Raw genomic sequence first — 16,729 nt, 5'->3', positions numbered from 1 at the left:
GAATTAAAAATACTCATTCAGCAAAGCATGTTTTCTTGACAGTATCCTCAATGTGAAGAGAGAACTTTGTTGTCACTCCTACCAATACTGTCAGGGTCAGACGCATCTGCAACAGGTAGATTAGAGGCGGATAGTGGCTCATGCGCAAATGCAGCTTCATCGACTGAAACGCCACTGTCTACAATGTCTCATGCAGCTGCCACTCTAAAGGGATATTCAATGGCAGGGTTCTTACCCAACATTCTCCATGGTTGGAAATGTTCCCACTTCACGCTACAGGGAGACCAGTGCGCAGGCACAGTGCTGAACACTAAAATAAAAGCAAAATACTGCAGATGCTGGAAATCTGAAATAAAAACAGAAAGTGTTGGAAATACTCAGCAGGTCAGGCAGCATCTCTGGAGACAGAGAAAGGTCACATACCTGAAACGTTAACACTGCTTCAGAGTATTTTCAGCACTTTCTGTTTTTATTGCAGTGTCCAACAGTGTTTGAAACATAAGATGTACTGAAGTCTTTCGAGCATGCGCAGCACCGGAATGTCTGGAGCATGCGCACTTCTGAAGTGTTCGAGCATGCGCAGTGCTGAATAGTGCTTCGGGCATGCGCATCGTGAGTGATGGCGCAGAGAGATATTTGAGCAGCCGGTAAGTGGCGGGTTGGGGGGGGGAGGAGGTTTTCAGAAACATCCGGTGTGGGTCTCAATATCCACAATAAGAAGCTCCCGGTCCCACGTATGCATGGAGCGGGGCGGCAGTTGCAGGGTTTCTCCAGGTGACAGGCCGGGTTAATAGCCGCTATCTTTCCAGCTCTTTTGGAGGAACTAAGGATTAATTATCGGTAACATCAAAGGGCAAAACTTAGCTCAGTTATAAATGGATAAAAACAGAAAATACTGGAAATACTCAGCAGGTCTGGCAGCATCTGTGGAGAGAGAAGCTGAGTTAACGTTTCAGGTCAGTGACCCTTCATCAGAAGTGGCAAAGGTTAGAAATGTAATAGGTTTTAAGCAAATAAAGTGGGGGTGGGGCAAGTGATAACAAAAGGGAAGCAAAAGAGATAACAATAGGACAGAGGGTCACAGAATAACTGACTGAGGTCATGGGCAAAGGGGATGTTAATGGTGTGGTGAAAGACAAAGCGTTAGTGCAGCGAGGGTGTTAAATGACTGTGCTTTTGGCCAGGGCTGTTCATTATTAAAACCTGAAAAAAAAGTGGGCAGGCACCTGGTAAAAAAAAAATGATGAAACAAACTAAACTAAAATAAGAAGAAAAATATAAAATAAAATAAAAAAGGTGAAATTAGTGAACTCTATGTTCAGTCCAGCAGGCTGTAGTATGCCTAATCGGTAAATGAGATGCTGTTCTTTAAACTTGCGTTGATCACTGGAACACTGCAGCAAGTTCAGAAGATGTGGGCATGAGAGTGTGGTGGGGGCGGAGTATGGCAAGCAACAGGAAGCTCGGCGTCAAGTTTTTGGACTGAGTGAAGGTGTTCTGCAAAGTGGTCACCCAATCTGTGTTTGATCTCCCCGGTGTGGAGGAGACCGCAATGTGAGCAGCAAATACAGTATACTAAATTGAAAGAAGTACAAGTAAATTGCTGCCTCACCTAAAAGGAGTGTTTGGGGCCTTGGATAGTGAGAAGCGAGGAGGTAAAAGGGCAAGTATTACACCTCCTGTGATTGCTTGGGAAGGGGATTAGGTGTTGAGGGTAATGGGAGGAGTGGACTAGGGTGTCGTGGAGCATTCAGTACCTTCGGAATGCTGGGAGAGGAGGAGAAGATGCGTTTGGTAGTGGCATCACGCTGGATGTGGCGGAAATGGCGGAGGATGATCCTTTAGATTTGGAGGCTGGTGGGATGGAAAGTGAGGACAAGGGGAACCCTGTCGCGGTTCTGGGAGGGAGGGGAAGGGGTGAGGGTAGAGATGCGGGAAACGGGCTGGACACAATTGAGCGCCCTGTCAACCACTGGGGGGGAATCCTCAAATGAGGAAAAAAGAAGCCCTATCAGAAGCGGCGCAGTGGTTAGCACCGCAGCCTCATAGCTCCAGCGACCCGGGTTCAGTTCTGGGTACTGTCTGTGCAGAATTTGCAAGTTCTCCTGAGACCGTGTGGCTTTCCACCGGGTGCTCCGGTTTCCTCCCACAGCCAAAGACTTGCAGGTTGATAGGTAAATTGGCCATTATAAATTGCCCCTAGTGTAGGTAGGTGGTAGGAGAATTGAGGGAAGGTGGGGATGTGGTAGGGAAAATGAGATTAATGTAGGGTTAGTATAAATGGGTGGTAGTTGGTCGGCACAGAATTTGTGGGCCGAAGGTTCAGTGCTGTATATCTAAAAATTAAAAAAAAATTAAGAAGCACTGTTGTGGAAGGTTGTATCATCAGAGCAGATGTGTCTGAGACGGAGAAACTGGGAGAATGGAATGGAGTCCTTGCAGGAAGCAGGGTGTGAGAAAGTGTAGTCGAGGTAGCTGTGGCAGTCGGTTGGCTTATAATGAATAATAGTAGGCAGCCTATCCCCAGAGATGGAGACAGAGAAGTTGAGGAAGGGAAGTGTCGGGGATGGATTTTGTAAGGTGAGGGAAGGGTGGAAATTGGAAGCAAAGTTGATAAAAGTTTTCCAGTTCGGACGGGAGCAGTAAACTGCACCGATACTGTCATCAACGTACCGGTAAAAGAGTTGCGGGAGGGGGCCTGAGTAGGACTAGAACAAGGAATGTTTGACATATCCCACAAAAAGGCATAACTGGGACCCATGCGGATACCCATAGCAACACTTTTGACTTGAAGGACGTGAGTGGAGTTGAAGGAAAAGTTGTTCAATGTGAGAACAAGTTCAGCCAGGCAGAGGACGGTGGTGGTGAATGAGGACTGGTTGGGCCTCTGTTCAAGGAAGAAGCGGCGAGCCCTTAAACCATCCTGGTGGTGGGGTGAAGGTGGAGAGTGATTGGATGTCCATAGGAGGAGGTTAGGGCCAGGAAACTGAAAATTGTCAAAATGACGTAGGGTGTTAGAAGATCTAGGTGGTCTAGACTGGACCAGCGGAGAAAAGATAGTCAAGATAGGAAGAAATAAGTTCAGTGGGTCAGGAACAGGCTGAAACGATGGGTCTTCCAGGACAATCCTGTTTGTGGACTTTCGGAAGGAGGTAGAAGCTGGCTGTCCGGGGTTGCGGGACTGAGTTTGGAAGCTGTAGAGGGAAGATCTCCGGTGATGAGGTCACTGACTGTCCTGTGGACAGTAGCTTGATGTTTGGTGGTGGGGTCATGGTCCAGGGAGGGGGGGAGGTAGGTAGGAAGAAGTGTCTGAGAGTTGGCACTCAGCCTCTGCAAGGTAGAGGTCGGTACCCCAGACAACAACAGACCACCCATGTCTGCAGGTTTGTCAGGGTTAGGCCTGAGAACGGAGTGCAGCAGGTTCAGAGGGAGACTGGTTAGAACGATTGAGGGGAGCAGTGAAATTGAGATAGCTGATGTCTCAATGACAGTTTTCAATGAAAAGATCAAGAGCGCATAGGAGGCGAGAGGGAGGAGGTAGAATGCTGGAGTTGGGCAAATGGGGCTGAGGTGGGGGCATAAGGGGATAAAACTGAGTCCTTTGCTGAGTACAGAATGTTCAGCATCAGAGAGGGGAAGGTCAGAGGGTATAGTGAATACACTGCAAGGGGTCAGATCAGAAGTGATGGGGTGGACGAACATTGAGTTCAGTAATTTCAGAGCATGACTGGCCCCCCTTTTTTATTTTTATTTTATTTTAGTTTGTTTCATCATTCATTTTTTTTACCACGTGCCTGTGCACTTTTTTCATATTTATGCTTTTGGCCAGGGCTGTTCATTATTCTGTCATTTAGCACCCTCGCTGCACTAAAGCTTTGTCTTTCACCACACCTTTTGCTCTATGACCTTGTCAGTTATTCTCTTTGACCCTCAGTCCTATCAACAACCTTCCCTTTTGTTATCTCTTGCCCCACCCCTGCTTTATTTGCTTAAAACCTGTTACATTTCTAACCTTTGCCAGTTCTGATGAAAGGTAGCTGACCTGAAATCTTAACTCTGCTTCTCTCTGCACAGATGCTGCCAGACCTGCTGAGTATTTCCAGCATTTTTTGTTTCTATTTCAAATTTCCAGCATCTGCAGTACTTTGCTTTTATTTCAGTTATAAAGGGGTCTGGGGGAGGGGAGGGAGGTGCCATTTGGAACACAGCACAGGGCAGGAGGTCCCCCCTCTCCCACTCCCTGGTTCCACAAAGACTCCCCTTGGTTGGATTGTGCCATACCTGGGCAGGGCTGGCTCAAGGCACAGGAAGATGCAAGCTGTTAGGTTGAGCTATGGAATGGGGGGGTTTGACTGATAGGCCTGGGGGGGATATCAGGGCAGGCACACATACTGCTCCCCCTTTTCCTCCTGGCATGTTTTACAGGAGTCATGTTAGTGAGTGTTTCTAAACTCTGTCTCCCTATTCCAATAATGTAGGTGGATTGTAGGTTGCTGTGAGTGTTGAACTACATTGCCTCGCCTCATTCTTCCTCATTTTGCCACTCTGAGCTACAGGCTATGGTGGCTCGATGCCTGACCTGAGTATTTCCATTATTTTCTCCTTTTATTTCAAATTTCCAGCATCCGCAGTAATTTGCTTTTGTTTTATTGCGGGCATTGCACACAGAACTGAATCGAGAAACACAGATGGACCAGTTAAGAGCCAGTTTGTATTGCATTGGGTGTTGGATGTGGATGTCGGTCCCTGACATCCTCTGTAGGTCTTTTTTTGTTGCTTCAGTTTGAACGAGAGTGGAGATGGAGGAGAAGCTGCTGGGTTTAACCCCGAGTACGTTTAAGCCCAGTCGGGCCCAACAGTTTACAATGTGAGACTGTCAAGGGAGGTAGATTCTAGGGGAGATGAGGTTGCTAAACGGACGCCAACCACTCAATATAAAAGAGTATTGTTTTAGTAACAAGTATTTCTTTAGGGGTTTTAAATTCATTTCACATATGCAGATTTTTTTTGCTTCATTCTTGGGATCTGGGTGTGACAGGCAAGACCAGCATAAATTGCCAAGCTGCAGTTGCCTACTGAGAAGGTGATGGTGGGCCACATTGTTAAACCACTGCACTGTCCTATCAAACTCCCAGGGCAGGGTACAGCAAGGATTAGATACAGAGTAAAGTTCCTGTTACGCTGTTCCATCAAACACTCCCAGGACAGGTGCACCACAGGTTCAATACAGCGTAAAGCTCCCTCTACACTGTCCCATCAAACATTCACAGGACAGATTTGGGTGTGTTACCGATACCTTCCCAGGATAACATCTTTCTAGGAGGCAATGTGCGGTAGGGTGCATGCGTGGCCATCCTGGGCCCGGAAGCAGGTGGAGAGCATTATGTGAATTTCTATACAGGACTGACAGTGATGGTTTTTGTAAACTCCTTTTTATAGGGGCTAGAAGGGAAGATTTACACACAGCAAACTTAAACCAAGAGAAATGTTGTCTCTTCTGAATTTCTATCCTAGACTGACAGTGATGACTTTTGTAAACTCCTTTTACATGATATTAGAAGGGAAGGATTTGCAGATTTCCAGCATCTGCAGTATTTTGCTTTTATATTTAATGAGTACTTTGTATCAGTGTTCACTAAGGCAATGGAGGCTGACCAAATATCAGTAGAAGCAGAGAGAGTAGATGCAATGCATAGGGTAAAAATTGGGTGGGGTGGTGGTGGGGTACTTAAAAGAAAAAGGCTGGCTATGCTTCAGGTAGATGGCTTGCATCCCAGGTTGCTAAAGGAAGTGCTTGCCATAATCTTCCAATCTTCCCTGGGGAGGTGCCAGAGGAGTGGAGAGTGGCAAATGTGACACCCTTATTTAAGAAAGGACATCCCGAGCATCTACAAGCCAGTTAATCTAACATCAATGGTGGGTAAGGTTTTAGAGACAATATTCAGGGGAAAAAAATCAACTCAGAGAGGTTTGAGTTAATTAAGGATAGCCAGTGTGGATTTGGAAAAGGGAGATCTTGCTTGACTAATTTAATTACATTTTTTGATGAAGTAACAGAGGTTCATGAAGGGAATGTGTTGGATGTTGTATATGTGGATTTTAAGAAAACATTTGATAAGGTATGATATAAAAGCCTGGTTAATAAAATTGAGGCAGATGGAAAAGGAGGGTCAATGTCCAATTGGATTAAAAATTAGCTTAAGGACAGAAAAGAGCAAGTCATAGTAAATGGTTGTTTTTCAGACTGGAGGACGGTCGACAGTGGTGTTCCCTAAGGGTCAGTGCCTTTTTTGTTACATGTAAGTAACTTATATCATGGAATACAAAGTAGAATTTCAAAATTTGCTCATGACGCCAAACTTGGAGGTTTGACAAACCATGAGGATGATGTGAACTACCTGCAAAAGGGCATAGATAGGCGAGCAGAATGGGCAGCGAGGTGGCAGATGGAATCGAATACTGTCAAGTGTGGGGTGATGCATTTGGCGGAAGGAATAGCGAGGCAATATATAATTAATGGCACATTTCTAAAGAATGCATAGGAGCATGGAGGGATCTGGGGTGCATGTGCATTTTTCTTTGAAGGTGGCAGGACATATTGAGAGAGCAGTTAGTAAAGCATTTGGGATCTTGGGCTTCATAAATAGAGGCATTGAGAACAATAACAGAATTGTTACAGCACAGAAGGACGTTCATCCCATCCTGTTTGCGCCAACTCTCTAAAAGAGCAATTTACCTAGGGTCACACCCTGGCCTTCTCCCTGTAGCCTTGCACATTCTTCCTGTTCAGATAACAATCCAATTCCCTCTTGAATACCTCGATTTGAATCTGCCCTCTTGTTCTTGATCCTTCAACCAATAGGCATAGCTTTTCCCGTGCTACCCTGTCCAGACACCTCATGATTTTGAATACCTCTATCAAATCTTTCAACCTTCTCTTCAAAGAAAACAGTTCCAACTTTCTCAACCTATCTATGTAACTGAAGTTCCTCATCCCTGGAACTGTTCTTGGACACATTTTCTGCACTCTCCAATGCCTTCACCATCTTTCCTAAAGTGTGGCACCCAGAACTGGACACAATTCTGCATTTGACGCTGAACCAGTGTTCTATACAAATTTAACATAAATTCATTGCTTTTGTACTCTATGCCCCTGTTCATGAAGTCCAGGATGCTGTTTGCTCTACCAACTGCTGTCTTACCCTGTCCTGCCACCTTCAATGATTTATGCACGTTTACACCCAGGTCCCTCTGTTCTTGCACCCCTTTAGAATTGTACCCTTTATTTTAAATTGTCGTTCCACATTCTTCCTACCAAAATGAATTACGTCACACCTCTCTGCATTAAATTTCATCTGCCACTTGTCTATCCATTCCACCGAACTGTCGATGTCCTTCTGAGGTCCTACACTATCCTCCCCACAGTTCACAACGTTTTGAAGTTTTGTATCATCTGCAAATTTTAAAATGGTGCCCTGTATACCAAGGTCTAGGTCATTAATAGAAATAAGGAACAGCAAGGTCCTAACAGCAGCCCTTGGGGAACACCACTACAAACCTTTCTCCAGTCCGAAAAACATCCATTAACCACTGCTCCCTGTTTTCTGTCACTCAGCCAATTTCATATCCATGTTGCTGCTACAAAACCGGGGGTATTTATGCTGAACCTTTTAAAGCTCTGGTTAGGCCCCAATGGGAGTATTGCATTCAGTTCTGATTGCCACATTTTAGGAAGGATGTGAGGGTCCTTTAGCAGGTGCTGAGGAGATTTACCAGAATGATTCCAGCGATGGGGAATTTTAGTTACAAGGTTAGGTTGGAAAAGCTGTGTTCTCTTTAGAGCAAAGGATATTGAGGCGTGATTTAGTAGAGATACACAAGATTATGACAGACTTGCAAAGAACAGCACAGCAACAGGCCATTCGGCCCTCCAAGCCTGCGCCGATCTTGATGCCTGCCTAAACTAAAACCTTCTGCACTTCTGGGGACCGTATCCCTCTATTCCCATCCTATTCATGTATTTGTCAAGATGCCTCTTAAACGTCACTATCGTACCTGCTTCCACCACCTCCCCCGGCAGCAAGATCCAGGCACTCACTACCCTCTGTGTAAAGAACTTGCCTCGCACATCCCCTCTAAACTTTGCCCCTCTCACCTTAAACCTATGCCCCCTAGTAACTGACTCTTTCTTTCACCCTGGGAAAAAGCTTCTGACTATCCACTCTGTCCATGCCGCTCATAACGTTGTAAACCTCTATCATGCCGCCCCTCCACCTCCATCGTTTCAGTGAAAAAAATCCGAGTTTATGCAACCTCTCCTCATAGCTAATGCCGTCCAGACCAGGCAACATCCTGGTAAACCTCTTCTGTACCCTCTCCAAAGCCTCCACATCCTTCTGGTAGTGTGGTGACCAGAATTGCACGCAATATTCTAAGTGTGGCCTAACTAAGGTTCTGTACAGCTGCAGCATGACTTGCCAATTTTTATACTCTATGCCCTGACTGATGAAGGCAAGCATGCCTTATGCCTTCTTGACTACCTTATCCACCTGCATTGCCACTTTCAGTGACCTGTGGACCTGTACACCCAGATCTCTCTGCCTGTCAATACTCCTAAAGGTTCTGCCATTTACTGTATACTTCCCACCTACATTAGACCTTTCAAAATGCATTACCTCACATTTATCCGGATTAAACTCCATCTGCCATTTCTCTGCCCAAGTCTCCAACCGAGTTTGTTGAGGAAAAGCTGTTCCCATTAACTAATGGTATAAGGATGAGTGGTGTGAAACAGGGCTGTGTTCTCGCACCCACACTTTTTGGGATTTTCTTCTCCCTGCTGCTTTCACATGCGTTCAAATCCTCTGAAGAAGGAATTTTCCTCCACACAAGATCAGGGGGCAGGTTGTTCAACCTTGCCCGTCTAAGAGCGAAGTCCAAAGTACGGAAAGTCCTCATCAGAGAACTCCTCTTTGCTGACGATGCTGCTTTAACATCTCACACTGAAGAATGCCTGCAGAGTCTCATCGACAGGTTTGCGTCTGCCTGCAATGAATTTGGCCTAACCATCAGCCTCAAGAAAACGAACATCATGGGGCAGGATGTCAGAAATGCTCCATCCATCAATATTGGCGACCACGCTCTGGAAGTGGTTCAAGAGTTCACCTACCTAGGCTCAACTATCACCAGTAACCTGTCTCTAGATGCAGAAATCAACAAGCGCATGGGTAAGGCTTCCACTGCTATGTTCAGACTGGCCAAGAGAGTGTGGGAAAATGGCGCACTGACACGGAACACAATAGTCCGAGTGTATCAGGCCTGTGTCCTCAGTACCTTGCTCTACGGCAGCGAGGCCTGGACAACGTATGCCAGCCAAGAGCGACGTCTCAATTCATTCCATCTTCGCTGCCTTCGGAGAATACTTGGCATCAGGTGGCAGGACTATATCTCCAACACAGAAGTCCTTGAAGCGGCCAACATCCCCAGCTTATACACACTACTGAGTCAGCGGCGCTTGAGATGGCTTGGCCATGTGAGCCGCATGGAAGATGGCAGGATCCCCAAAGACACATTGTACAGCGAGCTCGCCACTGGTATCAGACCCACCGGCCGTCCATGTCTCCGTTATAAAGACGTCTGCAAACGCGACATGAAATCGTGTGACATTGATCACAAGTCGTGGGAGTCAGTTGCCAGCATTCGCCAGAGCTGGCGGGCAGCCATAAAGACAGGGCTAAATTGTGGCGAGTCGAAGAGACTTAGTAGTTGGCAGGAAAAAAGACAGAGGCGCAAGGGGAGAGCCAACTGTGCAACAGCCCCAACAAACAAATTTCTCTGCAGCACCTGTGGAAGAGCCTGTCACTCCAGAATTGGCCTTTATAGCCACTCCAGGCGCTGCTTCACAAACCACTGACCACCTCCAGGCGCGTATCCATTGTCTCTCGAGATAAGGAGGCCCAAAAGATAAGGATGAGGGGACATAGATTGAGGTTTTGGGCAAGAGTTGCAGGGGAGTAGGTGGAAGCACTTTTTTACGTAATGGGTGGTAATGATCTGAACTCGCTGCCCACAAGGCTGGGAGAAGCAGAGTCAATCAATTACTTCAAGACAAAATTGAATGGCCACTTGAAGGTGTTACGGCCACGTGGTGAGGGGTGTGGGTTGTTCCCGCTGTTCAGCTCTCAACTGACTACAACAAGTGTTTTTCTTTCTTGGGTTTTTACCCCTTTTGTCTTATTTGTCAAATTAACAGGCGGCAACAGGTTTTCTTAGGTTTAAAACAGAAGATTACTTATTGAGCAAATATTCACCCCTGAAATGGTCGCAACCGTACACGCATTCACTCACGCGCGTGCACACACACACGAGATAGGGAAAGAGGGTAAAGGGTTTGAGGTGAGGTAGGTTTTTTGGGGTTCATGGTTACCTGTTGAATCTACTCGACAGTCAATTTCTTCTTTAAAGTTGTAGGTCCGGGTTGTTTGTAGATATCTCTGGTTGAAATTTCAGCCTGGAGATAGGATCACTTTCACTTCCCTGCTGCACAACTTGAAGTGTAGAACTCAAGCAGGGCACCTTTTTGTCTTGCAGGATTTTCTCTTAGCCCTCAGCTGGACAAGCTTTTGTGATGTTTTTCCTGCGTCTCGCTGTCTCTCTCTCTCTCTCTCTCTCTCTCTCTCTCTCTCTCTCCAGAGAACTACTTTTAAGGTCATAATGGTCTCACATCTTGCCTTTGTTGGAGACATAGATCTTCCTCGCTGTGGTGATTGGCAATGTTCCAGGTTGTGGCTAATTCACCTTTTTTGTTTCAGAAGAACCTATTCAATTCAAAAATGGTTGAGTTAAGGATGGGTGTAGTTGACATCTCTTAGCTTAGAATGTATCCTTTTGTTCGTACCAGACAGTAAGACAGTTTGAATATACATGGCTAGGTCTTTTGACCTTCAGTGCCCATTTTTTCCAGCACATTGTCCACTTGTTTAAAAAAAAAGTCAATTTTTATAACTTCAATTTGAGTTCTTGTATTTTCAATCGCTGCACTTCAAGTGAGCACGACAAAGGCCCCTAGCCAAGCTGTTCCAGTACAGCTACAACACTGGCATCTATCCTGCACTGTGGAAAATTGCCCAGCTATGTCCTGTACACAAAACGCAGGACAAGTCCAACCCGGCCAATTACTGCCCCATCAGCCTACTCTCAATCATCAGTAAAGTGATGGAAGGTGTCATCAACAGTGCCATCAAGCGGCACTTGCTTAGCAATAACCTGCTCAGTGACGCTCAGTTTGGGTTCTGCCAGGGCCACTCATTCCTGAGCTCATTACAGCCTTGGTTCAAACGTGGACAAAAGAGCTGAACTCAAGAGGTGAGGTAAGAGTGACTGCCCTTGACATCAAGGCAGCATTTGACCGAGTATGGCATCAAGGAGCCCTAGCAAAACTGAGGTCAATGGGAATCGGGGAAAGCCCTCCGCTGGCTGGAGTCATACCTAGCGCAAAGGAAGATGGTTGTGGTTGTTGGAGGTCAATCATCTGAGCTCCAGGACATCACTGCAGGAGTTCCTCAGGGTAGTGTCCTAGGCCCAACCATCTTCAGCTGCTTCATCAATGACTTTCCTTCAATCATAAGGTCAGAAGTGGGGATGTTTGCTGATGATTGCACAATGTTCTGCACCATTCGTGACTCCTCAGATACTGAAGCAGTCAGTGTAGAAATGCAGCAAAACCTGGACAATATCCAGGCTTGGGCTGATAAGTGGCAAGTAACATTTGTGCCACACAAGTGTCAGGCAATGACCATCTCCAACAAGAGAGAATCTAACTATCTCCCCTTGACATTCAACAGCATTACAATAGCTGAATCCCCCACTATCAACATCCTGGGGGCTACCATTGATCAGAAACTGAACTGGAGTAGCCATATAAATACCGTGGCTACAAGAGCAGGTCAGAGGCTAGGAGTCCTGCGGCGAGTATCTCACCTCCTGACTCCCCAAAGCCTGTCCACCATCTGCAAGGCACAAGTCAGCAGTCTGATGGAATACTCTCCACTTGCCTGGATGGGTGTAGCTCCAACAACACTCAAGAAGCTCGACACCATCCAGGACAAAGCAGCCCGCTTGATTGGCACCCCATCTACAAACATTCACTCCCTTCACCACCGACGCACAGTGGCAGCAGTGTGTACCATCTACAAGATGTGCTGCGGCAATGCACCAAGGCTCCTTCGACAACACCTTTCAAACCCGCGACCTCTACCAACTAGAAGGACAAGGGCAGCAAATGCATGGGAACACCACCACCTGCAAGTTCCCCTCCAAGTCCTGACTTGGAACTATATCGCCATTGCTTCACTGTCGCTGGGTCAAAATCCTGGAACTCCCTTCCTAACAGCACTGTGGGTATAGTTACCCCAAATGGACTGCAGCGGTTCAAGAAGGCAGCTCACCACCACCTTCTCAAGCAATTAGGGATGGGCAATAAATGCTGGCCTGGCCAGCATCGACCACATCCCATGAATGAATAAAAAAAAACTTGCTGGGCTACAGGTATCAAGCAGGGAAGTGGGACTGACAGGATAGCTCCATGGAGAGCCACCATGGATCTGATAGATCGAATGGCCTCCTCCTATGCTGTAATTGTCTCTATGACTCTGCTCTGTATCACCTTTAATGCTGTTACATTTTTGCTATAGTGCAACGACCAGAACTGCACTCAGTGTTCCAGCTGTGGCCGAACCAGTTTTTTTTTTAATACGGTTCCAGCGTAACCTTCCTACAATAATTTGTGTCTTGGCTGAAAAAGGCAATTAGCCCATATGCCTTCTTGACCACCTTATCTACCTGCTCAGCCACCTTCAGGGATCTGAGGACAGTAACCAAGGTACCTCTGATCCTCTAAACTTCTCCGTGTCATTTATTGTGTATTCCTTTGCCTTGTTAGCTGTCCCCAAATACATTACTTCATACTTCTCTAGATTGAACTCCATTTGCCACTGTTCTTCCCACCTGACTAGTCCATCAATATCTTCCTGGAGTCTACAGCTTTCTTCTTCAGTATCAACCATAATGTCAATCTTGGTATCATCTGCAATCATACCTCCTGCAGTCAAGTACAAATTATTGATGTGGACCACAAAAAGCAAGAGACCAAGTACTGAGCCCTGCGGAACCCCACTGAAAACAGACTTCCAGTCACAAAAACACCCATTGACCATTGCCCTTTGCTTCCTGCCTCTGAGCCCATTTTGGAACCAAGTAGCCACTTTGCCTTGGATCCGATGGGCTTTTACTTTCGTGACCATTCTGCATGCGGGACCTTATCAAAAGCCTCACTTTAGCCCCACTCTCTTAATCTTTGGTCGCTCGGTGTGGAGCGGGGTGGGTAAGTCGGAGGAACTTCTGGACCTGCTCTTGGGCCTGGATAAGACAGCAATGTTCAGGTCCAGGATGTGCGAGGGCCATGGTGGGGGGCGGTGGGATGTCACTCTGGCTGCCAGCCTCTCTTCTGTGGTCTTGGTCATGCCCGGGTAGCCCTGGAGAGGGGGCATGCATGATCTCTTCTGCGACTGATGGGCACTTCAGGGTACGGAGTGTCTCATTGACACTGGGAACAACATTCTTGTTTAGTTGAAGAGGTTCTGAATGCTTTTGTTGGGACTTTGTTGTTTATTTTGACTTCTTTTAGTTTGAATGGCTCATTAATGTCATTTTGGGAAGATCTGTCCTGCATGTAACTCCAGACCCACAGCAATGTGGTTGACTCTTAACTGCCCACGGAAATAACCTAGAAAGCTACCCAGTTGTCAAGGGCAAGTAGTGATGGGCAACAAATGCTGGCCTTGCCAGTGATGCTCACATTCCGTGGAAGAATAACAAAAAATGTCTGCGGGGAACAAGGGAGGAAAGAATGTTCCATAGAAACTAGAATTGTCTTCTGAATTTCTATACTGGACTGACAGTGATGACTTTTGGAAACTCCTTTTACAGGTTACCAGAAAGGAAACTCAAAATAATCACATCGAGATCGATCAGAGTCGCTCAGTTCATGAGGACCTGAACATCATTGACCTTTGAATGTGGAAGGAGAAGTACTTGTCAGTTCTGTCTGTGGGAAAAGATTTCAAACATCAGTGACCGAGACACACACAGCCAAGTGAGAGTGTTACAGTTCACTGACTGCAGAAAGAGCTTTAACCAGTTGCACAGCCTGAAAAAACATTGCCCCGTTCACAGCCAAGAGAAACCTTACATGTGTTCTGTGTGTTGCCGAGGCTTCAACTGATTGTCCAACCAGGAGAGACACAAGGATACCCGCACCATGGAGAAACTGTGGAAATGTCAGGACTGTGGGAAAGGATTCAGTTACCCATCCAAGCTGGAAATTCATCGCCGCACTCACACTGGGGAGAGGCCGTTCACCTGCCCCGACTGTGGGAAGGGATTCAATTATCTATCTAAGTTGGAAATTCATCGGCGTGCTCACACTGGGGAGAGACCATTCACCTGCTCTGACTGTGGGAAGGGATTCACCCGGGCATCAGTCCTGCTGAGACACCAGCAAGTTCACACTGGGGAGAGACCATTTACTTGCTCCGTATGTGGGAAGGGATTCACTCGGCCATCACTCCTGCAGACACATCAGCGAGTACACACTGGGGAGAGACCGTTCATCTGCTCTGTATGTGGGAAGGGATTCACTTGCTTAACCAACTTGCTGACACACCAGCGAGTTCACAATGGGGAGAGGCCATTCACCTGCTCCGTGTGTGGGAAGGGATTTACTTGCTTATCCAACCTGCTGACACACCAGCGAATTCATACAGGGGAGAGGCCATTCACCTGCTCCGTGTGTGGGAAGGGATTCCCTCAGGCATCCAACCTGCTGACACACCAGCGCATTCACACTGGGGAGAGGCCGTTCACCTGCTCCGTGTGTGGGAAGAGATTCACTCAGTCATCCCAACTGCTGACACACCAGCAAGTTCATACAGGGGAGAGGCCATTCACCTGCCCCGAATGTGGGAAGGGTTTCACTCGGTCATCCAACCTGCTGACACACCAGCGACTTCACACTGGGGAGAGGGTGTTCACCTGCTCCGAGTGTGGGAAGGGATTCACTCAGTCATCTGCCCTGCTGAGACATCAGCGAGTTCACAAGTGACTGCAGGGGTTGGATTCTGCTGTTATTGCTGCTGTTAATCACATCCAGGACTGAACAATGTTCATTCTGACAGTGGGGTTTATTTCAGTTGATAATCCCTGTAACTAGGCTGGAGTTTAATATTTCGGATATGTTAAATAAATCCGCTTTGCATCAAACACGCAATGTTTGAGTCCTTGGTTTCTCTAAGATAGGAAACTGATGTTCTGTTACTGACTGTTCCATTTTTGGGCCTTTTCTCCTTTGTTAATGGAAGACTTGTATTTGTATTGTGCCTTTCACAACTTCAGGATGTCCTATGGTGTATTGCAGCTAATGAAGTTATTTTGATGTGTACTCAGTGCTGTTGGCAGCTGTGACTCAGTGGGTAGCACTCTCACCTCTGAGTCAGGAAATTACGGGTTCAAGTTTTCTCCAGGACTTGAGCACAAAAATCAAGGCTGACACTCAGTGTCAGAGGTGCCGTCTTTCAGATCGAAGGTTAAACTGAGGCTCTTGTCTTGCCCTTTGGGTGGATGTAAAAGATCCTGTGGCACTATTTCAAAGATGAGCAGGGGAGTTATCCTTGGTGTCCCGGTCAACATTTATTCCTTTATCAACATCAGTAAAACAGATGATCTGGTCATTATGACATTGCTGTTTGTAGGAGCTTGCTGTGTTCAAATTGGCTGCTGTGTTTCTTACATTACAACAGTGACAATACTTCAAAAATACTCCATTGGCTATAAAATGCTTTAGAACATCCTGAGGTCATAAAAGGTGCTATATAAATGCGAGTCCTATTAATGTTGGAAATACAGGAGGAAAGTTGTGCAAAAAATGCACCATAAACAGAAAGGTGGCTATGACTACTGTTATGATCCTGTAGTTTTTTTCCAGGAATAATGCAATGTGCCTTTAAGGCTGGAAAAGAGCTGTACTGCTTTAAGCCAGCAAGCTCCAAACACTGAGTCAAAGAATGCATTCTCGTTGCCTTGGATGCAGCCATTCGGAGACTGCAATTCAAAGGGTTCATTCTTGTCGCTTTGGATACAGCCACTTGGACTGCGCATCGAGAGATACATTTGTTACAATTTAATTTTGAACTGGCTTATAGTGCAAACAGACTATTCTAAGAGAGGACACAGACATACAGCTGTGTGTTAGCACATGAAAGAAGAGCTCTCAGCCCATTTAATCTGAAGGAAGTGAATTTAGTTTGTTTATTATTCTCTCTTAAAATTCTAAAATGTCAAGCCAAAACTGAGATTTCTGATAATTTAAACTGAAGGAAGGGAAGTTAGACTGTGACAATCTTTTATCCCTCAAAAATTCTAAAGCCAGATTGATTCTAATGAAAATGATTAGGAATTGTTGATTTACTGTGGCCATCGCTGGAGAAGGAAAGCATCACTTACTGCTGGAATTAGACTGCGGACCGTTCTACTGTTGAAGAACCTTTTTCCTCCTCATCGGACGGCTTTGAAGACCTCCAGTAACCTCGGACTTTTTCACCTCCGGTAGGAGTGTAAATTTGCAAGGATTCTAAACATTCTATTTTAAATGTTGATTATATCATTGTAGTGTTTA

At 46.2% G+C, this 16,729-nt stretch overlaps 1 protein-coding gene across 6 annotated transcripts; it reads left to right on the top strand.

Moving 5' to 3' along the window:
- The first annotated feature begins 605 nt into the window (after positions 1-605).
- LOC137381326 (zinc finger protein 45-like) lies at positions 606-15,284 on the top strand. 6 transcript variants are annotated; one of them, XM_068053733.1, is made up of 2 exons: positions 606-647; positions 13,987-15,284. In XM_068053733.1, the coding sequence occupies exon 2, from the start codon at positions 14,318-14,320 to the stop codon at positions 15,158-15,160; it is 843 nt and encodes a 280-aa protein (XP_067909834.1). In that variant the 5' UTR covers positions 606-647; positions 13,987-14,317; the 3' UTR covers positions 15,161-15,284. The 6 variants fall into 6 exon arrangements, with proteins under 6 accessions (XP_067909834.1, XP_067909833.1, XP_067909832.1 ...); XM_068053732.1 differs by lacking the exon at positions 606-647 and adding an exon at positions 698-774; XM_068053731.1 differs by lacking the exon at positions 606-647 and adding an exon at positions 704-840.
- Positions 15,285-16,729: the final 1,445 nt, after the last annotated feature.

This window comes from Heterodontus francisci, chromosome 22, assembly GCF_036365525.1.
Source record: "Heterodontus francisci isolate sHetFra1 chromosome 22, sHetFra1.hap1, whole genome shotgun sequence".
Taxonomy (NCBI): Eukaryota; Metazoa; Chordata; class Chondrichthyes; order Heterodontiformes; family Heterodontidae; genus Heterodontus; species Heterodontus francisci.
This window is presented reverse-complemented; position numbering and strand designations above follow the sequence as displayed.

What these genes read in the sequence shown, in the direction of transcription:
- LOC137381326 (XM_068053733.1), top strand. Translation starts at nt 14,318, where the DNA reads ATGGAGAAACTGTGGAAATGTCAGGACTGTGGGAAAGGATTCAGTTAC.